We start from the raw sequence: 24,940 nt of genomic DNA on the forward strand, positions 1-24,940 counted from the left end.
CCCCGCCCGCCGCGGGAGCCTTTCTGCCCGCCGCAGACCCCGCTTTCGGGCAGAAGGGTTAAGGGCGAGAGCACCAGTGTTTTCCTGCCTCTTCGCGCTGTCCGGGAGAAGATTTCGGGATCGTTGACAGCCTCTACTTCCCTCACCCTTACTTAGCCCTTACCCGACAGCCCTGGGAAAACCAGGATTCCCACAGACTCAGACTGACTTCCCGAAAAGTCCAGTCTCCTTCGGCCTTTCCAGGCTTGGCATCTGCGGGGGCAGGGGTGCTGGGGAGGGGCGCGGGGTGTGCCCCTCCGCCAGCTGCCTTCGTGCCTTGTCTCGATTCTGTGGGAGGCTGGGAAACCGTCGTTAGAGGGTTGTTTGGGGCTTGGTGGGGGAAAAGCAGGAATGCGGATCCGATTCTCGCGTAACAGCGTGCTTTAATCCCAACCCGAACGTCATCTTCGTGGTTGTGGCACCCTTTAAGACACGCTTCCACGTCTGAGTTTCGCTTATTGCAATGGCATGTCTACAACGAGACCCATAACTAGGAGAGAAGAGCGACCCGGCTGGCTTTTTAAATCCTCCCCAACTTTTGTCGTACGACGGCCTTGAATTAAGCGCACTGCGTGTTTGGGAAAGTGTTTTTCTGGAATCAGGCCACTTGAGGAGTGAAACAGTATTGGACGTTACCCTTGGACATAAGCTTTGTCCAAGGCACTCGGATGAAAGCCCCTACCGAGTGGGACTCCTCTGCAGCTCATACCAGCCTCGTGTATTTTTGCGTCCAGGACTGAGGGCCATTCCACCAGGCCCCCGGCGAGGAAGAAAGGCCGACCGCTTCCGGCCACACGCAGGGCATTCTTTCGCTGCTGCCGCCTGAACGTCCCGGGCCGCCTGGAGCCCTCGGCCTCTCCCGGCCGCGGGGGAGCGGCAGGGCCGGTGAGCCCGGGGCCGGCCTGCGGCGCTCACGCCGCCGCCAGGCCCACTCGTGCCGCGCGCGGGAGAACCTGCCGACCGTCCCCTTTCGGCGGCGTGCTGCGCCCCTCCAAGCCGCGGGACTCCAAGCCGCCGGGAGCCCACGCGCTCCGAAGCCGGCCGTCGGATTCTGGCGGGCACGGCTGGGTCCGGGACCGCAGGAGGCGTCTGGACGGGCTGCTCTGAACCACCACCACCCTCTAGCGACCCGAAGGCTGCTGGGCTGCCGTGCTGCGCTCAAGAGCATTTCCAAAGGACCGGTGTACGCCTTGCCTGGGGAATGACTTCTCTCCTGCAGAGCTGCGCATCCATTCCAAATTGTGGTCACTTTGTTTTCCTTTGAGTTTACACACTGGCATCTCTGCTCGATCAACCAGCGGAGGATACGTTCAAAGGCCGGATAGTTAATCCTTTAAATACATTTTAGGATGCATATTTATATTTTAACTGAAATTCTGCTCCAGAAATGTCTTTAATATACAGATCGACCTGTGCCTCTCCCGTACCTTCCAGCTCAAGATGATTTTATTTTGCCATTTACTTCCGTTGGATTCTATTCAGAAATCTTAAGCACGGATACAAAACAAAATGAATAACTAGTTCCACATGACTGGGCCCTTGACCACCTCTTTACAGAGAAGACGTCTGCAAGTCTTTTTCCATACTGATTTTGGAATGCATGTTAGTCGCTTTTGCCTTTAACAAGTTTTCATTAAGCATCTAGTCTGCCGACCCTGTGGTAGTCATGGGGGATACAAAAGCCACACACAGCAGCCTCTACGCTTAGGGAGTGTACGTTTCAGCGCAAAACTCTTGACTTTAAATGCCCAGTGAGAACGCCGCCCCCCGTGGCTTTGGTTTCTCAGGCTGACGGGCGTGGAGGGACAGTGCAAGGCAGATCTGATCAAGACGCCCGCGAGGCTCTGCTCCATCAGATTCCGGGATACACTCGAGCCCCTGCGACGGCCGTTTGTTTCCTTCCACGCCTCGCGCTTTTTATCGAAAGCTGGACGTCATAGTCAATACGTTGCAGGGACTTCGGACTCCCGTTTCTTCCTGAGGATCACTGATGCTTTCGCCTGTGGACAGTGCGCTTGTCTAGACACGCCCTGCCCGTGTGGCCTTCCTGTGGCACCCGCTGAGGACCTCTGCTGTTCTCTCGGCCGCCTTCAGCCTGGTTCGCGCGGCAGGAGTCCCTAGTGCCTGCATCACCCGCGGTCTGTCAGCGACGAGAGCACCGCGTGTGCGGCTTCCTTGGCCCGGGGGATGCCCCTTACCGCCAGCTGCCCCGCCAGCTTCGGGCTGCGCCCTGACATCCCGGGCTCGCGAAGCTTTCGCTCTCTGCCACCCAAGGTGCAGACCGTGGGGAACACACTCCCTGCGGACAAGCACCGTCATGGATGTAGTCTTAAAGGGACTGTACTTGCAACACTGGATCACGATCTGGTCTTTGCTCATTTTCCTCAGGCTCCATGGGGCCCCTCATTCCTACAGAGTTTAGCTGTGACACATAGATTTGGGCAGTTTTATCTCATTTCCAGGCCTTCCTGCTTAAAATTGCAGAGGCTTGTCAAGCTTTGAGCTCCAGCCTCTGGCATTCTGAGCCAGGAAAGCCGTGGTCCTGAAAGTTGGGCAAGTTGGGCAGCCCATTCAAGCCAAACCCCACCAAGTCTCCTTTCACTGGCAGGTTTCCTTTTAACCTCTTCTCTGACTTCTGTGTGCTTTTTGCATCTTTCCAATGAACTTCAGTTTAACACAACCCAAACAGCTGCTGCTTTGAATTTTAACGTTTTATTATTGCTATCTGCGGTGCACACAGACACTGCCGTGGTTTGAATGTGCCCTTCAAAATTCAGCTGCTGACACTTAGTGGCGAATGTGGTGACACTAACAGGCAGGACCTTCAGAGATGAAGAGGCCAAGAGGGCTCCTCCCTTGTGACGGGAAGCCTGCCCTCACGAAAGGGCTTGGTGGGGGAAGCCGGTCCTTTTCTTGCTCTCGTGGCTTCTGCCACGTAAGAACAGGTCAAGAGGGCCCTCACTAGACACCAGATGCTGGCACCCTGGTCTCTAACTTCCTGGCCTCGAGAACTGTGAGAAGCAACTTTGTTATTTATGAATGACCTAGTCTGTGGGATTGGTATGGCAGCACAAAAAGGACAGACACACATGGACACATCCACAAATTCAAATTCAGCAGACTTGGGCCAGAGGTGGTAAGGTAATTCAAGGGAACAAATGGTGTGAGCTGCTTGCAAGGCTGAGGCAGAAGGATCACCTGAGCCCAGAGGTTGAGGTGGTGGGGGCCATAAGCATGCCACTGCACTCCAGCCTGGGGGACAGAGAATCCAACTCAAATGAAACAAACAGGGCGCCATGTGTCATGGCGCACACCTGTAATCTCAGCCCTTTGGGAAGCTGAGGCAGGTAGACTGCTTGAGCTCAGGAGTTCAAGACCAAACTGGGCACACAGCAACACCCCGTCTCTACAAACTTTTTTTTAAATGGCCGAGGGTAATGGCACGCACCCACAGTCCCGGTTACTCAGGAGGCTGAAGTGGAAGGACTGCCTGAGTCCAGGAAGTCAAACCTGGGGTGAGCCGTGATGACACCACTGTACTCCAGTCTGAGTGAGAGTTAAGACCCTGACCAAAAAAAGAAAAAGAAAAGAAAAAAAAAAAAAAGAAAAAGGCAGCTAAGCTGTCAGCATGGAAATAAAAATGAGCATAGCATAAACCTTACATCACACACAAAACAGATCATAGACTTACCTGTGAAAACTATAAATCTCCTACATAAACGGAATCTATGTATTAAAAATCATGTGTTTATTCTTCCATGTTCAAATGTCACCTTCAAAGTACCCTCTGTTTGACACAATACACCCATCAAGATGCTTTCCACGGCTCAAAACACGGAAGTCCTTCTCCTTGTGGCCTCTTACACACTTGTTACTGGAAGTACACTGCCTCTCCTTTCTTTTGCATTCAACATGTGATTATCTCTTTTGGTTAGAATGCACAGGAATTCTTTGTTCTTCTTAAATACTAGGAATAACCCAACCAATTGCTCAAAATGTCTGGGTTACTTACAATTTGCGCTAAACGAGACGGTGATTCAGTAACATCCTTGTACAACCTGGTATGAATTTTTGCGGGACTTTTATAGGGCAAATCCTTAGAGGCGAACTGCTACACACTGATGACTCCCAAATTTGTATCTGTGCCCATTCTTCGAACTCCAGTCTCACATATCTACTTGGTCATTCGATCTGGGTAACTCATAGCACTTCCACATGTTCAAACAGAACTTTTCCCTTCCTAGTCCTGGTTAGACTTGAGTCTTCTCCCATCTTGATATATGGACAGGGTCCCCTCAAAACGGAATCTATGTATTAAAAATCGTGTATTTATTCTTGCGTGTTTAAATGTCACCTTCAAAGTACCCTCTGTTTGACACAATACACCTATCAAGATACTTTCCACTGCTCACAACTGCTTTGGAACGCATCAAGTTTTATGCCTTTTAGTGATTCTGGCACTTTTCGTTTCACCTATTCCACACCTGCAAAACGTTTCCCTTTGAGGACTTCTTTCCATTCGAGGAACAACAACAAAATTCGCTGGGGGCAAGACTGGGTGAGCAGGGAGGGTGGGGCGTGGGCATCATGCTGTTTCTGGTCAAAACCCGAACACACAGCTCGACGTGGGCAGGTGCTCTTGCAAACCACCCTTCATCAAACAGGCAAACACACCGACAGAATCTTTAAAAAAAAAAAATCCAACGAAGCCGGATGCAACTTCTCACAATGCTAGCTGGTACACTAATGCCATGGGTTCCTAGTGGGGAAAGCCTGTAGCACAAGCCCACCCTCCACACACTCATTGTTTAGGGGGGCCTCCCTCAGATAACACCACCACTGCTAAAGCCAGAATCACAACGGCCTTCCTCGACTCTTCCTCTCACCTCCGCCTTCCACCATCGTCCAGTATGAATCACGAATTCCGAAACATAACCTGTCTCAATCTCCAGCCAACACCCTGATTCAAGTCACCACCATCTTTTACAATTTTAAGTGTTTAAACAAAGCTTAATGAGCATTTATTTTTAAATGTTTGTCATTATCCCTCTCCTTCCACACTTCATATGCTCACGCAAAGGTACTCCCACTCAAAAAGTGCATGTTCTGCTTGTCTGTTTGCCATTAGAACGTCCTGTTTGAAATGTCTACAATCTGATGAGTGAAATAGATTTGGTTACATTAATTTTGATTTCCCTGATTCTAGTCAAATCACTTCCTCTATTGAATTTTACATTTTATTTGTATGAATGCTATTAATTTGTGGAAGCTCTTTGTAGAGATGTTGTTTCTCACTTTCCTACCCTGCAGTTTGCCTTTTTTACTTTTTGTATCATGTTTGTTACCACATGTAGAAAAGATATTCAGAAAAATGCACATTCTTTTACAGTTTTGAGGATTCCTGCTTAAGGTCTCTCCTTCAAAACTATTTTTAACAAAGTTCAATGAGCATTTAGATTTACTAATTTTAAAATGTTAGTAATCTTTTGACCCCTCTTTTCACTTCCAAATTAACCAATATTAACAGGTTGGGGTGATATGGGTCTCTCCTTAATTCATATACCCAAGTTGCACTTTGGAATATTTTTAACATTCACATATTTAATCTATTAGATTTTTAAGTTTTGATTTTTTAGCAAATAGTATTGGGGTGGTTTAACTAATTTTTATACATCATTTATTAAGTAAATTGGAATTTTTCTCTTAATTGAAATCCCATTGTGTCATATACTAAATTTCAATTTAGCTCAGGGCTCGGACCTTGGTTTCTAATATTTTTCATCAAGAAGAAACAGGGCTCCTTGGAGAAAGGGCCAATTCTACAGTAGTGGTAGGGAAAACACAAGATAAGCCTAGAGTATTTTGTACTGCCAGAAATTAAGCTGCCAGAAGAAAGATTATGTTATGTTGTCAAAGGGACAAAAGACCCAACTTGAAAGAAATCCCAATGACCAAAGCTGGAACAGTCTGAACAAAATATGTAGTGTGCTACTGAACTGTAACCCAAACTTAAGTATACACTAGTCCACGTTGATAGAAAGATTGGACACTCGGGAAACGAAAGACACATCCACACATGCAAGTTTTCTCCCCTCCAGGAAATGGAGCTTAGTCCCCCCTCCCCACTTGAAGGTATACTAGACCTTGTGACACCAAAGAATACAGTACTAAAAATGCAGAAACTTCAGCAACTTTACAGTGGAGAAACCTGGCAAGCACAAATCTGGAGTGACGGCTACCAAGAGGGATGTTGTGGACACTGTGCACTCCAACACAGTGTGATGAGAAGTCACATCACTCCTGTGCCAGCCTTCCAAAGAAAAAGCCCAGAATCCCAGTCTGCTCGTGAGAAGACAATGACAAACCCCGGAGGGCGGCATTCTGCAGGATACTTGGCAGTACTCCCTAAGTTCCTTAAGGCCATGAAAACAAGAATGAGAAACTCACAAAACAGAAGATAATGAGGAACGACAACTAAATGCAATGAAGTACCAGTGATGGGATCCTGGAATAAAGAGCAAACGCAGGAAAACAGGTGAAATTTAAATACAATTCGGGAGTTAGCAATGTGCAAATATTGGATTTAGTTTGTACACATTTATTATAGTTAAGACATCACCAATGGAGAAAACTAGAGGAGAGGTGCAGAACTGTTATCGCTGCAATTTTTCTGTAAATCCATAACTATCCCCAAAATATCTTTTACAAGTCCTGCACTCTTTAGACTTTAGGTTCTTTTCTGTATTTTTAAATTCTATGCCACTGGATTATCTGCATTTCCAGATACTCTATTATTTTGAGGCATGACATTCACACACCAAGTGTAAAAATGTTCATTGTACAGCCATTTTTATCTGTATGTACATACAATTCTACCTGCCATACAGATCGATTCATACAATTCTAACCAAGGTCCCCTTGTGGCCCTACCCAATGAATAACCACCACGACCCAAAGCCTTGTATCACAACAGCTAAATGTTGCAGGCTTGAACTTCATGTAAATGGAGTCACACTACATACTTGGGTCCTCAATATGGCCTGTCTCCCTACAGTTTCCACATGTACTTGAATGTATATTACTTGGTGGAGTGTTCCACAAATGTCAATTAGATTAAGGTTTAATGGGTTTTTCCAGTCTACCTTTATTTTCTAATTACATCAGTTGGGAGAGGTATGGAAATCTGTATCATGATAGGCTCCTCTATTTTTATCATGCAATTCTATTAGATTTTATGTATTTCTAAGATTAATAGGAATATACATGTTCTCCTTTATGATGAAAGCACTTGCATTCCTAAAGTTTTGATTTCCTTTTCTTAACGTAACCACTGCAGCTGTCTTCTGATTCCGACCTTCTGATTTCTTTTGTCATGGTCTATCTTTTCCACCTTTTTTTCAACCTACTTATGTCTGTTTCCTATGGGATTCTCTCAAGAACATACAGGGCTTGCTTTTTTTTATCCAGTGTGACAACTACTGTCTTGCAAATGGGATGTTTGGTATTTACTGTGCTAATACAAGGGTTTAAATATACCATACTATTTGTTTTCTATTTGTCTCATCGTTCCATTTTTTTCCTGGCTTTTTTTGAACCAGGTATTTGGGGATTCCATTTCCCTCCTCCCTTACAAGCTTATGTATATAATGCTTAGTGATCAGAGTTACTCTGGGGCTTGCAGTGTCCTTCAGGATGTGACACACTCTGTGCTGTGCCATCGTCCATTTCCGTTTCTGCCCCCGTGCCCAGGCCTATTGTTGCGTGTATTTTACTTGTACATGTAAGTCCTGCGACTTATTACTGTATCTGCGTTAAATAGCTCATTCCCTTTTAAAGACATGTTTCCTCAGCATTTCCTGTGCTCATTTTGTATACAACCAGGTTTTCCATCTGATAGTTTTCTTACACCAAAAGAACATGCTTTGTTTTCTGTATTAGCTATGTTGGTAAATTCTTTCAGACTTGGAAGAGTTGAATTTCTGTGACTCACCTCTATTCTTGAAAGACATTTTCACCGAGTACAGAAAACTACACTAAGATGTTGCATCATCTTCTAGTTTACACTTGACAAGTCATTCTTACCACTGTTCCTCTTTGCTGGACACATTTCTTTATCATTGGCTTTAAGGTGTTCACTGTAATTGCCTTCATGTTTCCTATGCTTGTGGTTTTTCAAGCTTGCTGCCCTTGTGGTAGCTTCTTCAAAGGCATGTCATTGCCTCGAAGACAATCCTCCCCTGAAGAAACCTCTCCTCTCCGGCCCTTTCGTACCAGCTTGTGGCCTTGGGCTTCCTGCCCACCTCTCTTCCTCTCAACTCGGGGACACTGCATGGCTAGAAACTCTCCTGAGGGATTAGGCGAGAAGCATGAAGAGGACTTGCCTTGCTAGTTTTCCATTCTCAGGTGTCACTGTCTTCCAGAGGCTATGTCCAATGTACTGAAAAATGATGCTTGACATATTTGGCCATTTGTTCCAGGTAGAAGGGTAAATCTTGGCCTGAAGCTAAAGTCCCCTGCTCCTTTTACTTCTTACCCTCTAATTTGGGTTTGATCAGCCATTATTTTCATGTATTCTTGAACCAAACGCTAAGCTGATTTAACTTTATTTTCCCTATTACAGGCTTTCAAAGTAACATCTTTGATGTTGCTAAAACACTGCTTTAGCTGAATCCCACAGGTGTTCATAAACCGTATTTTCATTCAAAAATCCCACCGTCACTTTTCCTATGACTTATGGGAATGTTTAATTCTGAGCTTTCACTGTGCCCATTCTCTTATTTCCAAACCATATTCTTATTCTGAAATCACATCTCTTGCAAAGATATATCTAGTATTGTGAATCTATTTTAAACCAGCCCAAAACTCTGGATTAGAGTATACAGTCCATTTATATTTACTGATATAGATTAACTGGCCTGTTCTCTCATTTTTTTCTCTCAAAAAACTTGTGTTTTTCATTATTACCTTTTTCTCCTTTGCTAACATTTATGCTGTATCTTCCTTTATTAATTTCTTAATGGTTATTATGGAGATTAAAATGTTTTCATGATTTCTTAAAGTCTGCCTTAAATTAGTACTGTTACCATTTCCTGAAGAATGAATCTTACATGACCTCTTCCTCTTCTTGTGTTTTCATTTAATTTCCAGTTTTAACTCTGTAAAATACTGTCGGTTTTAGTTATGTATTCACCCTCAAATCTAGTACTGTGCAGTTTCAATCACATAACATCTGAATCAATTACATATGAAATGTACAAATTCCTTTCTGTGGCCTCAAGGCCTGTATGACAGGGTCTCTAAACTGTGAAACGCTGTCTTACAGCATTTATTCCTAAGTCATTCACTGGTTTCTTAACGTTTTCAGGAACAGAGTCTGCTCCTCCGGCAGTGATCTTTAAAGCATTCTGCTACCCAAGATAATGTGCCTGACCCCATCCCATCTAGAGTAGTACACACCCGCCCTTTATTTCCTTCATACTACTAATCAGAATTTGTAACTGTTTTCCTTACTTCAAAGTGACATCCACTAGAATACATGGTCCCACCTTTCAATCACTATTTCACTGCCAATATGTTAAACATAATTCATTAGTATGATCTAGGTGTTGATATTGCTAATATCCAAATTGTTCAAACACTATAATTACCCTCTGGAAGGCCTGTGCTAACTTACCCTTTTATTTAAAAAAAAAAAAAATTAAGGATTTTACAAAAATATATCACATTGACTCAAAGAGCCCCAGTAGTTCAACGTGGCTGGGGAAAAAAACAAAAACATACACGTCTAAAGGTGGAGCTAAAAGCCCCCATCCCTACACTGATGATGGCCTACACTCAGTAAAAATTGATCTGAAAGAAAACCACAGGCTAAAGGAGAAGTGGATAACTGCAGTGGCGACCCGAGGCAAACCCTACCTGGACTAAGTGATGAATGTTAATATTCCCAGTGAAGTCACATGAGTATCATGCAGCTCTCACTGGAAGTGACAGGAAAGACATTTTTCCTGTTGTGCTCTTTGCAAAAACCCATAACCTCTGGACACAGATGTCCAGAATGGGATAGCAGACATTCTAGAGGATACACGGCCTGTATTCTTCAAGACTGTTAAAGTCATCAAAAGCAAGGAAAAATTGTCACAGACCAGAGGATATTAGGTACGTATCGCAACTAGGACAGTGTGGTACTCTAGACTGTATCCTGGAACAAATTAATGCAAAGAATAGCAAAACTCAAAATATGGAATGTAATTCGTATACCCTCTTAGTTTTGACAAACATATGGTACTATGTCAGTAACTGTGAAAACTGGTGGGTCTACAGGAACTCTGCCCAAACCTTGCAGCATTTCTGTAGATCCGAAGTTATATCAAAAGCATTTGTCTACCTACCTGCCCATAATTAACTGAAATTATATCTTTGCTACCAAATTACCAAAATAAAAAACATCTGGCCAGGCGCAGTGGCTCACGCCTATTAATTCAACACTTTGGGAGGCTGAGGTGAGAGGACTGCTTGAGCCCACGGGTTCGAGACCAGCCTGGGCAACTTGGCGAGACCTCATCTCGACAGTAAATCAAAAAAAATATGCTGGGCATGGTGGCGGGCGCATGGTGGTGTGTGCCTGTATTTGCAGGTACTTGGAAGGCTGAGACAGAAAGATAAGTCTCAGGCAGAAGGATCGCCTGAGCCCAGCAGGTCAAGGCTGCGGTGGCTGTGAGCAGGCCACTGCACTCTAGCCTGGGCGACAAAGTGAGACTCCGACTCAAATAAAAAAGAGAAAAAGAAAAAGCCAGGTGTGGTGGCTCAAGTCTGTAATCCCAGCATTTTGGGAGGCTGAGGCGAGAGGATTTCCTGAGTCTATGGGTTCAAGACCAACCTGGGCAACATAGTGAGACCTCGTCTCTACAATAAAAATCAAAAAATTAGCCAAGCAAGGTAGCACGCGCCTGTAGTTCCAGCCACTTGGAAGGTTGAGGCAGAAGGATTGCTGGAGCCCAGCATGTCGACGCTGGGGTGGCCATGAGCGTGCCACTGCACTCCAGCCTGGGCGATGGAATGAGACTCTGGCTCAAAATAAAAAGAAAAGAAGAAAAAAATCTGACCATTTGGCTTAATAACTTCACACTTATTTTCTCAAAAGGCTATTTGGTTTTTATTATATGTAATACTGAAATGTGTCACCACGCTTGAGGGAGAATCCCCACTTTGCGACTCCTATGGCTTCCTTGGGCAAGTTTTTATCTCCTTATGCTTTAACACTCCTTTTATTTTTTTAAACAGGTGATATACAATAGTATATACCCTGACAAGATTACAGGGAGGAGAATGACTCTGAATCACTTATTGATATCTATCTCATACAGTACTTTAATTAAAACTGTGTTTTCCCAGAAATAAGATAAAACAACTTCCAGGTTAGGAAAGCTATAGGGCATTTCTAGTTTAAAAAAAAAAACCATTTAGACTTATGTCAAAAACAGGGAGTAGAGTTTCCCTAACTTCTCTCCAACACCTACAACACTGTTGTGAATGCCAGAGAGCAAGAAGGGAAGATGAGATGGTATTAAAGACCTACTCCACCTTCTTAACTGTGCCTAGATATGGTCTTGTATTTACAGCTTATTTCAAACTTGGACATTTATTAGCAAATACCTTTGATGACAAAAGGATTCCAAACAAAACTTAAGAAAACTCAGTAGTTATACAGATAACTGAGTGCTATAAAATGGCAGTTTAAGACTAATTCAGGAAGTACACCAAGACATGCTTCTGTAACACATGGAATAAGGTATGTGACGTTCTGATAGAAAGCACTCAACTAATTTGGGAGCTCTCTAATTAAAAAAAAAAAAAAGTCATAACTAAAAATTCTGAGTAATAAAGACTGAAGTAATAATGGATTTGGAATTAAAATACCAAGCACACGTGTAAAAAAGGTAAGTGAATATACAGAGCTTAAAAAAATGAACCAAAACTGTAATTAGCTTACAAACGAACATTAGATCAGATCCGAATTTAAAAACCTCTAGTTTATTTCTAACAAACACCACTTGATGCTTAACGCACAGGCTTTATTTACATTTGTCTACAGCATCATTTCCTTATGAAATGAACTAGTACAGCTCAGTTAAAACCAAACGAATCATAATCATCTGAATTGTCTGTAAAACTATTAGCTAAATTATAACCTTGCATTTGCTTAGTACAGCCAAAGTTTTAAATACAGAAAGCACAAGAATAAACCAATGGTAACATGTAGAATCTAGATCATCTGGGCAATTTAGAAAGGTAGACTTTCAAAAATGTCTGAGGCACAATTACGAGAGAGTAAAAGTTCTTGTGCAACCTACAGTAAACGTAGCAAAGAAAATTAAGACATAAAAAACACGGGAAAGCTCATTGTAAAAATATTATCAAAATATTTCTACATAAGATATTTTGCTTTCATCTTTAGATCAGTTAAAGAGAAAAACACTTTAAAACAAAATTTAATTTTGTTTGGTCTGTCTACGAAATACCTTAAAATGCTTTAATTTTATTTAAATTGCAGCAGACAATGTTAAGAAAACAAAACAAGAACAAGAAATCAATACCCCATAACAAACAGTCCCCCAGAACAATTGTTGATTTCCCTTAATATACTTACCTTGCATTGCCACTGAAGATAAACTGTTAAGAGAAACCTTTTTATTTTTTACCAGAAAACAAAATGGAGCTCACGTGACCAGATTTTAATTTTGAGAAATAAACTCTGAAAGCATTTTAAGCCATAAGTTCTTTCAAATGGATAAGAAAAATAATGCCGTTTGCTTACATCATGCAGATAAGCAGTCCTTTTTACTCAGAAAAAAATTTTACACAGTGTGTGTATAAACATCTTGAGGCAAACGTTTAAATTTATAATGTCTCCACTGGCCTTTCACCAAAGGAGAAATATGCTTCAAAAGCTTTCTTCAATTTGCTCACTAACTATGATTTAACCTTTTCTACTCTATCATTTTTGAGAACTAGGTTTTAAAGGATAACACACAAAGCTTCTTAAAATATTGATAAACATTTTCAAATAAGATGTTTGTCCAATCAGGCAACCGTATCAGTACAGAAAAGATAAGTTGTTGGACTTTCTTTCTTGCCCCAAATGATGTGTCAGAAAGAAAAATGAGTAATACTTTTCTCCTGCAAATACGAAATTATTTTGCATTAAATGTGGTAGTCCAAAAAAGTAAAGTTGGATAAAAGAGCAACAATGATTCTAAGGCACCCTTAGCATAGGGAATTTCAAAATAAGGAAGTTTCCAGCTGGTTGCTTGACAACTTAGTTTAACTTTTTTTGTTGAGTATATTTCAACACAGGTTAACAACATAAACAGGTTGACTTATTTTCCAGATTAACATAAACAAGTTGTTTCCAACTAGTTTACCAGTCCTGCCTCCATGCCCAAAGTTTAGGCAAGTCTAGGTAATCTTGGTCTTATTCAACAGACAGGCTATCTTTGAAAACAGGAAAAATGAGTTTAAATTAGGAAACAAAGAACAGTTATGCTGAGATGGTTTTAAATGAAGCAGACTGTTGTAAATAATGAATGATAAATAGAGCATCTATTCTGAGACATTATGGCTTAAAATGCTATTTACTGTTAACCTCACAAATAAACACAGCTGTATTGTTCTTAAAAGCAATGAAAGGCATGCACCTCTACTAGCAGATTTAGCACTTCTGACCAAGTAAGACACCAACTTCTTTAAAAATATGCTTCATGCACTGTACTGGATTGTTTAAAGATGTAAATTTTAATACATTATTTCTTTTTTGAACTTGAACGGGAACCAGATTGGGACGATCCAGAAGATGACCTGTGGCGCCTGTAAGACACAATGGAGAAAGCAGGCATTCTAGTAAGCTAGAGCTGGATTTCAGCATTCATTCTAAACACTGAAGATATGAAAATTAAATATCCTGATGCTGCCAAAGTAATTAGAAACTAAGATGTAAACTCACACACATAAAATAACATAGTGTTTTAGACTTTGGATGGGAGCCCAATAATGTCATGAATTAAAAATTCTCTACAATCTAAAAATATCTTCTCATCTCAAAATATAGCCACCTCTCAATTATTTAAGATGAATAAAAGCCTTGCAAAAATGTGCAAAATTACAGATAATGTACAACAAAAGCATATTAAAAACTTGGTAATGAAGTGTGACTAAACAAATCTCTGTGATATACTGTACAAAGTGTAGTATGTCTATATGTAAAAAACAAAAACAAAGCAAGGCTTCCAATTGTGTAAGATAAAACATATTCACAAATAATTAGGTATTGGAAATCTAGGTCACACAAGATGATTGTACAATTAGTTATAGGGTTATATTCATGCAGCTAATATGAATAAGTCAATATCAACCTGGGTAAAGTAGTGGTGTTCCGTAGGGGTTGGCCCTGGGCTCAGGGTTGTTTAGTGTTTTCACCAATCACCTGGCTTATGGAATAGAGAACATGTTCATTAAGTTTAGATGACAACAAACTAGGGGGATTATATGTGGCTAAGATAAAAAAAAATTTGCAGAGTTGGTAAGGAAGCAACAGAATGAATTTCACTCAAATACAGAGTAACTTTCTTACAAAGAAACAAATGCACAGAAACAATTCTAATTGTGTGTAATCTTAATATCTAAATTTCAAAATGTGAAGCAAAACTAATCATTCTGTACAAGTAGGAATCATAAGATAATCCTACCACTGAACCCAGCAATTATCCAACTTTACATAATCCTTATTTTCACAAGCTAATAGGATATGAAAAATGTGCAAAGATTACAAATGAAGCCATTAAAATGACTATAAAATCAGACATTGAGAACCAAGAGATAGTAAATGAAACTGAGTAATTAGCCTGTTGCATACAAGGCTGATAGATTACAGTTACATTCTCCAAATTTTAAAAATGTCAATACAGAAAAAGTAACCTAAAAAAAGTCTTCCTCAAAAAATATTTGGAATGCAAGATAAAAAATGTGTGAGCTACAAGGAGCAATTTCCTTATAAAGGGCATGAAACAATTTGCTGTGGAAATGCATTTACACATATTTAAATCAGGATAGATTCCCAATGAGCTAAAAGTTAATTTTGGATAAATATAAAAATCAACCTGTAAATTACTCTACAACATACAGTTTATGAATTGCAATACTAAAAGGCAGAAATAACCGAGAGTTGGCTATAATAATTATTTGTGGAAATTAAAATTTAAACAATAAAATGGTCAAGGAATAGTTTGATGTACAACTATTCTAAACAATCTGATCAAAGTACAAAGGCTAAACAATTTAATCTACTTTTTTGAAGTTCAAAGTTGAAGAGTATAATTTAAAGTTGGAACAAAGGAGGTAATAAAAATCTAACCCTTGACTAGGAAGTTTATCTATTAAACACACTTCAGAACACCCATTCTTATTTCTACAGAAACCCAAACCTTTCGGGTGACCGTGATCTTGTTCGTCTTTTTTTTCGATCACCAGATGAAGAAGATCTGGAACGACTTCTCTTTCTGTTCCTCTCAGGAGAAGATGACGAGCTTGAATAGGATCTTTTTCGTGGGGAAGAAGAGCCCCTGTGGGACCTGGAGCTGGATCTTCATCGATGGAGAAACAAATCAAGTGTTTCGTTAAAAGAAGAAAGGAGGAGGGTGGCTTAGTTATCAGAGAGCTCCAAAATAAACAGGATGCGCAATGACCATGAAAATTGTATAAGAATACTTACTGCTTACGCAACAGAAGACTTCTGGATCAATCATGAAAACACTCTACTTAAATACAGTTCTTTTAATTTCATTGCTTTTTAAAATTCTAAGTGCTCATTACTTGTAATTAAAATTCAGCTTACTATGTCAAAACAGAATTTAAAATTGTTTTTGTTTAAGGCTTTTCAAAGAATATACAAATAGTAAAATCAACACTTTATGTTTAGAAACTGTATCTTTCAATTTGGGGAGAAAATATATTATCTTATATACAACTTCCTGAGGCAAAAATAAACATAATTCCTTATGGAATTATGCACCTAATTAGTTAAGGTGTTATAGAAAAATCAGGGATATTAGACAGAAAAAAAAACTTCACTATTAAATTACTAAACATTTTTTTAAAATGAGTAACTTTAAAACTTAATTTATATTTAGAATACTTTTTACGAAAAGCCACTACCCATGAAGTATGAAGTGTTGACATTCACATGCTTTAGGCAGAATTAAATATGCAAATGTTTAATTGTAAATTTTTTTTCTTCATTTATGTATTTTGGTTGAAGGAATTTAGCTCAAACTTCCCAAAAAATTCACCTTTGGGCTTAAAATAAAACAAGAAAGCCCAAAAGGAGAATTCTTTGGAAAGTTATAAGCAATGAAAAAATGGGAAGAATACGAAGGTTGTTCTGCAACCCTTAATTATAGTGGTTCCCAAAGGAATATCAGAACGTAAGGAATTCCACCTTAAATGCACTAAAGAAATGAACTAAAAGACTGACACTACACAATAAGAAAACATTTGCTATTTTGAATTGGCATAATGCAAGTGTGCACATAATCCCTCTCTTCTAAATGTGATTACATTACAGTATCCCGCTAAAGTTAGATTTGGCTTGAATAAACCAGTGATTATTTTTATCAAAAGAGCCATTACTAAATTTCAATGTGAATTTCCACACAAAATCTTAGTCACTTTCTTATTTATTGTAAATGCCTTTTGTAGACTGTAAATTAACTTATAAATAAAGGCAGCATATTTTGACTAAACACAGAAAAACTTTCTGAGACACATCCTTTACACATTATGCTTCCCTCTACAGGTCTGACTAAATGCAACCTGAGAGTTTACAATGTTTATTATTTGAGACCTCCTCCTTTCTACCTAAACTAAACAAATCTTATTTCCTGACTTGTAAGAAGGGTGTTGTTTTACAAATACTATCCATACTATTCTGGGTAAAATTAAAAAATAAAGTATATATCACTGTAAAAACTTTATCTGAAATAACGAAAAAGTTGTTTCTGTAAATTTGGAACAACTGCCTTGAAAAAACCTCTTCTGAGGCAGGCCTATTATTCTTCCTTTTAATAATAGAGTAAACCCTTTCTTATTTGCACATCTAATTTCATTTGGACTACTACGGCAAACATTATCTCAACATACAGCAGATGTGGTGATAAGACTTGGCTTCGCCTTCCTACTCCATCCCATCCTAGCACTAAAGTAGCAGACCTTGCACATTGCAAAACTGATACCTTAATTCAATCATGGGAATGTCTTGGCACACTGCTGGCAATGGAAACATTTCATGGTGAGAAAATTAAGCTGAGGCAAGTGCATTAGTTTTCTAATGCTAAAATAAAATTGAAAAGTAGAAGCAAAATAAGGGGGGGAAAGCAGCAACACCTTCTGCAGCCTTTAAATATTTCTTCTCTCTGCTTTACAGAGAGATGCTACCTCATTCACCTTGATTTCGACCCACGAGATCTCGAACGTTCTCTGGAACTGGAACGAGATCTTGACTGCGAACTGGAAGAACTTCTTGAACGGGACCTGGAACAACATGGAAGGATTTTTTTTTTTCCAGGACCACTTAATTGAGCTTTGTGATATGAACACTGAAAGAAAGATATATATTAGAGTTGATTTTCACATAAAAAGATAACTACATGGGAGTTCAAAACATGGTAATTTAAATTAAATAAACTCCTTGTTTTAACAACAAAATTTAAGGCAGTTTTTTAATAATCAATTATCACTTTCCAAGTTTGATTAAATTATCCTAAAATCACTCAACTGTGCAAATTTAAACACTGAGTATTATCACTTTATTAGAAAGACAATGAATACTTTATGTCTACAATTAATCAGAAGCTACCCAGAACATATGCAAGAAAACAGAATGCTGTAGTACATATTTAATTTCTCTAGAATGTTCCTATTATTTTCCTGTATGAAGCCCTTTCTATTTACTTTGTCAGCTTCTAGTTAGTATGATGCTTTAAATGTTGTCTGTGCACTCAAAGTTTAAAGAACATATATTTTTTTCTGTGCACTCAAAGTTTAAAGAACAAAGGGAAAATATATATTAATTATGTCATTGTTTTAGGTAATTATTGAAAAATACGTCACAAGGGTATATATGGTCCATTTGAATTTTAAAAATCACAAATTAAATAACATTTATTAGTCTAATTCACACCTTTAACTTGTCCCTTAAAATAATACCTGCAGGAAAAGATTATTACATTTATATCTCAAAGTTACCATTTATAAGCACACTTCTTTGAGCTTTCAAGCTTTAGGATGCTCAGTTAATAAATACCTAATTGGTAAGTACTCATTAGTATTTTATTCCTAAATATTAAAATTCACTGCTTGAGGCATCACTTAGCTGTAAATAAGGTGTTTCAAGAGAACATTATTTAAGTCATTGCTTTTACTCACCTACAATTTTATTTTTATTGTTAACTATAAAATCAGATTATATATTTTACATTACCAAGCAAAAGAATATTCAAATAGAACATCAACTGAGTCCTCTTATTTCTCCACATCTCAAAATTATGAGCATTAAGTCAACAAAACTAATATGGCTGAACTTTCTCCTTTATTCAGAATACTAATACCAAAGTAAACTATCAAAACATTATTTAACAAGCAACGATTTAATCAATACCTAGACAATTTCCACGCTAGCCTTTAACATTGTTAATGAAAATATACATCTTGGTTACCTAAAACTCTAAACATAAGCTAACTACTTAATTAAATATAAGTGTATATAATTATTTAATTGATTTTTTATTCTGTTTTAATAAAAAAAAGCAAGAGGGCAAAATAGGCTAAGAAAGTTTCATGTTAAGATTTTGCATTTCTAAAAATACTGCATAATCACTGCATGGCATTAATATGAAAAATCCTTTTAAAAGGAGACATATTACATATTAAAGGAAAGCTTATTTAAATCAAGAAAAACAAAATTATAAATAAAGAAGTTAGATACTGACATTTTGACTGTTGTTACCCTTGACCTGTACCCGTTTACCTGGACCTAGACCTTGAACTTGAGGGGGAGGATGAGCGTGATGAAGATCGTGAATGTGAAGATCGAGACTTTGAACGACTTCGTCTATTAGATTTCTTTTTATTACTATCTTCTTCTTCACTGGCATCAAGATTGTATTTTGAGAGATCAGCATCATCTTCATCCTCATCCTAACAGGAATTCAATTACATTTAGACATTTGGATTTTGTGACCTACTAGGAAAGATGAAAAGCGTACTGGACATATGGATGCAGCCACATCACCGTAACTCAGGAAATTCATTCTCAATTCTGCAATTCACCTACTAAACTCTTCACTGCAGCTAAAGAGACTTGACAACGTTGTTTCAAATATTTCACAGACATAAATCCTGAAGTCATCCCCTCCTTTTCTGTTATACACAATGCATTACACCAAATTAGCAGCCAAGAATTTTCAATTTGATCTCTTTTAAAGTATTTATTTCATCAATTGCAATCCAGGGCCTCCAAACTACCCCTAATCTGGCATAAATTTATACTCTGAACCCACAGGACAATCATCTTCACCCCTATAGTGGGTGCTGTCTCCTCACCTCATTCTCCTCTCTAGTCTAACACCACCAGTCTGGGTATAACTCCTTGAAGGCTGCTGGCTTGTTTCCTATTTAGGGAACTTGTTTTTGCTGTTCTCTGCCTGAATGTGCTCTCACCCAAACTCTTATTGTTGGCTTTCACCTCCTTAGAAATCATCCATGGAAGGAATACAAAGTGGCTCTTCCTTTTTGGGGTTTTTTTTTTTTTTTTTTGAGTAAGAGTCCCATTCTGTTGCCCAGGCTGCAGTGCAGTGGCAGTCACTGCAGTCTTGATCTGCTGGGCTCATGCAACCCTTCCAAGTAGCTGAAGCTAAGGCATGCGCCACCATGCCTCGCTAATTTTTTTATTTATTGTAGAGACAAGGTCTCGCCAAGTGGTCCAGGCTGGTCTTGAATCCCTAGGCTCAGGTAATACTCTCACCCTCGCTTCTCAAAGTGCTGGGATTACAGGCATGAGCCACCACATTGAGCCGATCAAAGCAGCTCTTCCAATTATGTTATCAAATCATGTGTCTTCATAACATTATTGCTATCTAAATTATCTTGTTCATTTATATTTTCTGTCCTTGAGAATTTAATAGAGAGGGTAGCTCTGTCTTGATTTGTTTCTCCAGAACAAAAATAGTACTTGGCAGAGTGGAAGCTCCAAATTTTTGTGAGATAAAAATTAAAACAACTTATTTTCACCAAGTACCCAAGGCTGTCAAAGGATTCACATGACATTATAATTCAAATAAGACAAAGGGAAAATAGGACGAGGAAATTATTTACCTCATCCAATTTATATTTAGAAAGATCTTCATCCTCATCCTCTTCTTCTCCCTCTGATTCCTTATCTTCGACTTCCTTTAATATAGATGCAGGACCAACCGCCTTTCCTCTGTATTTTTTCTTTTTACGTCCGAACTAAAGAGAAACAGTTTCAAAACATACCCATCAGCTAAAAATGCATTAAAATTAACATTTTCAAAAAACTATTTTTAAACATTTAAACCAGTTATAGTTTCCCACAAATGTTTTAGCTGCCATAAAAGACTCAGACTGTACTTACAAAAAAAGATACGTTTAACATTTTTCCTTTGCATTAAACACATTTTCTAACATATTTTTCTAGTTTGTATTCAATTTGAACACCGATATATAGCTTACCTCATCATATTCACCATCAGATTCTTCTCTTTCTATATATTCAACATTTTCTCTTTCATTAAAACCACCACCATATCCTTAAAAAAGAGGACATAAATTGTTATCCTATGACAATTCACTTAAGCAGCAAACACATTATGCTCAAATCACATCCAGAGAATATACTCTAATCAGTAACAGTTGCCTATCTAATATGCTACTATTCTTTAGGAAAGCATATCAAAAATCACTGAAGAAAACAAAGTCAGACAACCTGGTTGAAAAGTTATATGGCTATACTTGTGGCTCTTTGCAATTTCAAAATGCCCTATATGATTTAAGCAATTAATGGAATGTATGGGTAGAAACATTTTCTCAAACCTCTGCCATGATCAAGTTTTAAAAGGACTGTCCTCTAAAGTTTATCATAATTCTTCTGGAAGAGAAGGCATAATAAGAACCAAGTACTGAATTTCACTGTTTACCAGCTGTAGAGAGTCTGAAATCTTCTGATATATTTTGCTAAGCCAAAATGTAATAGGTCACTAATGAGAGCTTAGAAAATTCCTAATTACATAGGTAAATGACACAATAAAGGCCACCCTTTGGCCTTGGTTTTACTGGTTTTAACACAATTAAAAATATATATACAGTTAAAGTCACTCAGGTTCTCTGAAGTAGTCAGTTAACTTTCAAACTAAAATCTTGCTATTAAAAAAGTAGTCAGCCGGGCTCGGTGGCTCAGCCTGTAATCCCGCGCCTTTGGGAGGCTGAGGTGAGTGGACTGCCTGAGCTCACGGGTTCAAGACCCACCTGGGCAGGTGAGACCTTATCTCTACAATAAAAAAAAAAAAAAATTAGCTGGGCGTGGTATCGTGCGCCTGTAGTTCCAGCTACTAGGAAGGCTGAGGCGGAAGGATCGCCAGAGCCCAGCAGGTCGAGGCTGCGGTGGCCGGGAGCGGCCACTGCACTCCAGTCTGGGCGACAGAGTGAGACTCCACCTCAAAAATAAATAAATAAATAAATAAAAATAAAAAAGTAGTCAAAGCCGGGCACAGTAGTTCACGCCTATAACCCCAGCGCTTTGGGAGGCCAAGGTGAGAGGATTGCCAGAGCCCACGGGTTCGAGACCACCCCGGGCAAATTGGCAAGACCTCATCTCTAAACAAAAAAATTAGCTGGGCATGGTGGCGTGTGCCTGTAGTTCCAGCTACTTGGAAGTCTGAGGTGGAAGGATCACTTGAGCCCAGCTGGCCGAGGCTGCAGTGGTCGTGAAAGTGCCACTCACTACACTCCAGCCTGGGTGACAGAGACTCCAACTCAAACAAACAAAAAATAAAATAAAGTAAAAAAGTAGTCAAGATTAGCAAGCCATTATCTTCTGGTATCACAACTAATGCTTACAATTCAACTGGCAGGTCTTTGACATAAAAAAAAAAGACTGAAATAAAGAAGTGAGCTAATATATTTTTTTTTAAGATGACAGATCTAAATAAGTCTTCTGCTAAAAAGTTTGTCGCCAAAAGTAACATCACCTATTTGGTAACATATTCCAGAGCAGTATCAGTACATAAAGTTCATGAGGCCAATCATTTTCAGACTTAAAGACTGCATAAACCAGCAAAATGTTAATTATATCTATTTTTAAAAATTATTTTTTAAGTTAGAACCTGTGACTTTGACATTAAAAATCATTTTAAATTTCATTTTCTGGAGAAAAACACCGATATATATCTTTTCTGCTCCATACTTTGCATAATCTTCACAATACTTAAACAGTAAAATGACTTTAAAATGAACGTCACAGCTAATACAAAGCTATTTTCACATTCTCATATAGGCCACAGAAAAATAAACAAAATAGTCTGTTGCAGTCATAAAAGGAACAAAATCACGTCCTTTGCTACAACATTAACGGACCGGAGGCCATCAGCCTAAGTGAAACATCAGAAATGGAAAATCAAATACTGCATGTTTGCATTTATAAGCGGGAGTCAAACAACAGGTCAGCGTGGACATACAGACAAAACCAACAGACACCAGGGACACCAAGGGGGAGAGAGGCCGAGGGGTCAGGGCTAAGAAAGCATCTGCTGGGCATAACAGTCACCATTTGGGTGATGACGGGCACACGAAGCCCAAATCCACCATCATGCAACATACCCATGTAACCAACCCTGCACGTGTGCCCCCGAACCTAAAATAAAACAAAGCTTAAAAAAAAATCACTAGTAAGGTATGACGTGTGAACCCACTCAAGAAACTCAGTTTGCCAACTCCTCGCGGTACATGGGAAACACAGCAGACCCCGCTCTTAAAAAACCTTGAGCACATCATCGCCACTTGACAGGCAAGGTGTAGGAATCAACGGAAGGGCGCTTGCGTCCCCTTCATTCCGAACTACGGCACAGCAGGTATGCGGCAAAAACCGGTCTTCTTGCTTCCACTTTGCCACCTCCTCCCCCGGTTCCTTTCCCACACACGAGGAAGAACTGTGTGTGCTACTTCAATGACTCATCTTCCATTGCTTAGCTCCAGCACAGCTTCCTCAGAGTATTTCACTGTCCTTGGCACTACATGACTATATGTGGCTTACCCAGATATCCCCAGCCTCGTGCAGTGGCCTAAAATATATCTTCAATGAAAGATGACATTAAACCACCACAACTGTAGTATCATTTAAAGAATATGAGTTTCCTCAGAAGGCTTTAGAAAGCAACCAAGAATCTCTGTAGGTTTTTTAGCAAAAGTCTTGCAATGAAAATATTTTCATATTTGTCTAGTAATGGAAAAAGCTGAGCGAGGGCCAGGGAAGAATCAAACAGAGGTTCAAAATGAGTGTTTGACAACGGAAATGAAGAGACAAAAGGGAATAAACATAGCATGTACTTCAAAGGAGGAATGAAGACATTAGCCAGAAAATTCTGTGGTTCTAGACTAATAATTCAGTTCCTGAGAATTTATTCTAAGAAAATAATTCAAAAGAATACAGCCGGGCTCGGTGGCTCAGCCTGTAATCCCACGCCTTTGAGAGGCTGAAGTGAGTCGATTGCCTGAGCCCGCGGGTTCGAGACCCGCCTGGGTAGTGAGACCTCATCTCTACATTAAATCAAAAAATCAGCCGGGCGTGGTAGCGCATGCCTGTAATTCCGGCTACTTGGAAGGCTGAGATGGAAGGATCGCCGGAGCCCAGCAGGTCGAGGCTGCGGTGGCCGGGAGCGGCCACTGCACTCCAGTCTGGGCGACCGAGTGAGACTCCAACTCAAAAAAAAAAAGAATACAAATCATAAGGTATTAAGATCACTTCCAGGCAGTTATCCTTCAGGGCTGAAACAAGAAAAGCAGACAAAAATATACATAATCCTAAGCTTCAGGACAGGAGAATGGCTAAAGTAAATTATCAAACAACAACTTGACGGAATTATGCAGGAGATGCCAGCGATCTTTCAGAAGTAGGGGATCAAGTTTTTTATTCCTATCCTGCCCCATGCTTAGGAAATTACTCCCTGAACTGTACTGCTTTATTAAAAATAGCCAAGAGAAATTGGAGAGCATAAGAATAAGTTTTTTCACATTTTCAACTGTTACCAGCAAAGACAAATAAGCACTTACAGCCAGGGAAGTGGGAAAGGTTGAAGACATCAGGATGACAGAAAGATACTGAATAAAGGAAAGTGAGAAGGTATGAAACAAAATGTGCTGACTTCAATTTGTTAGACTACAGCCCTTGCAACAGTGAAACTTTAGTAAAGGAGTTATGAAATAGGTAAAAAAAAAAAAAAAAAAAAAAAAAAGAAACAAAAAAAAATTTGTCTTTTGAGATATTTAAAACAGTCAAAAAACTTCAGATTTTATCCTAAAAGAAATCAAAAGGGCGTTAAACAAAAACAGTTTTTAGTTTGAAGAACAAAACAAAAAGCCCACCTGGAAACCACCCAGTTGTTTTTTTCCCCACAAGAGACAATGATCTCTGCCCAGGGAGGCAATGGGAGATGGGTGAGAGGCGGAGGAGCTACCTAGGCTTCGAAGGCCGTCTAGGCCTGTGGCTTCTGTAACAGATGTGAGGTGGGTGGTGCTAATCGTGAAGAGATCACTGGAAGAGGGCCAGGTCCCGGGGCGGGGC

At 39.6% G+C, this 24,940-nt stretch overlaps 1 protein-coding gene across 1 annotated transcript in view; it reads right to left on the bottom strand.

Moving 5' to 3' along the window:
- Positions 1-12,047: 12,047 nt before the first annotated feature.
- Positions 12,048-24,940, bottom strand: part of ZRANB2 (zinc finger RANBP2-type containing 2) — a 38,723-nt gene continuing 25,830 nt past the window's right edge. The window contains exons 8-13 of the mRNA XM_021709918.1: positions 20,839-20,915; positions 20,461-20,595; positions 19,115-19,284; positions 17,533-17,619; positions 15,516-15,674; positions 12,048-13,902 (exon numbers count right to left, since the gene is read on the bottom strand). Of these exons, the coding sequence (XP_021565593.1) occupies positions 13,839-13,902; positions 15,516-15,674; positions 17,533-17,619; positions 19,115-19,284; positions 20,461-20,595; positions 20,839-20,915 (692 nt within the window). The 3' untranslated portion in view covers positions 12,048-13,838. The remainder of the gene's footprint in view (positions 13,903-15,515; positions 15,675-17,532; positions 17,620-19,114; positions 19,285-20,460; positions 20,596-20,838; positions 20,916-24,940) is intronic.

Source organism: Carlito syrichta, unplaced genomic scaffold (genome assembly GCF_000164805.1).
Source record: "Carlito syrichta isolate Samal-C Ts95f unplaced genomic scaffold, Tarsius_syrichta-2.0.1 Scaffold287716, whole genome shotgun sequence".
In the NCBI taxonomy this organism is placed as follows: Eukaryota; Metazoa; Chordata; class Mammalia; order Primates; family Tarsiidae; genus Carlito; species Carlito syrichta.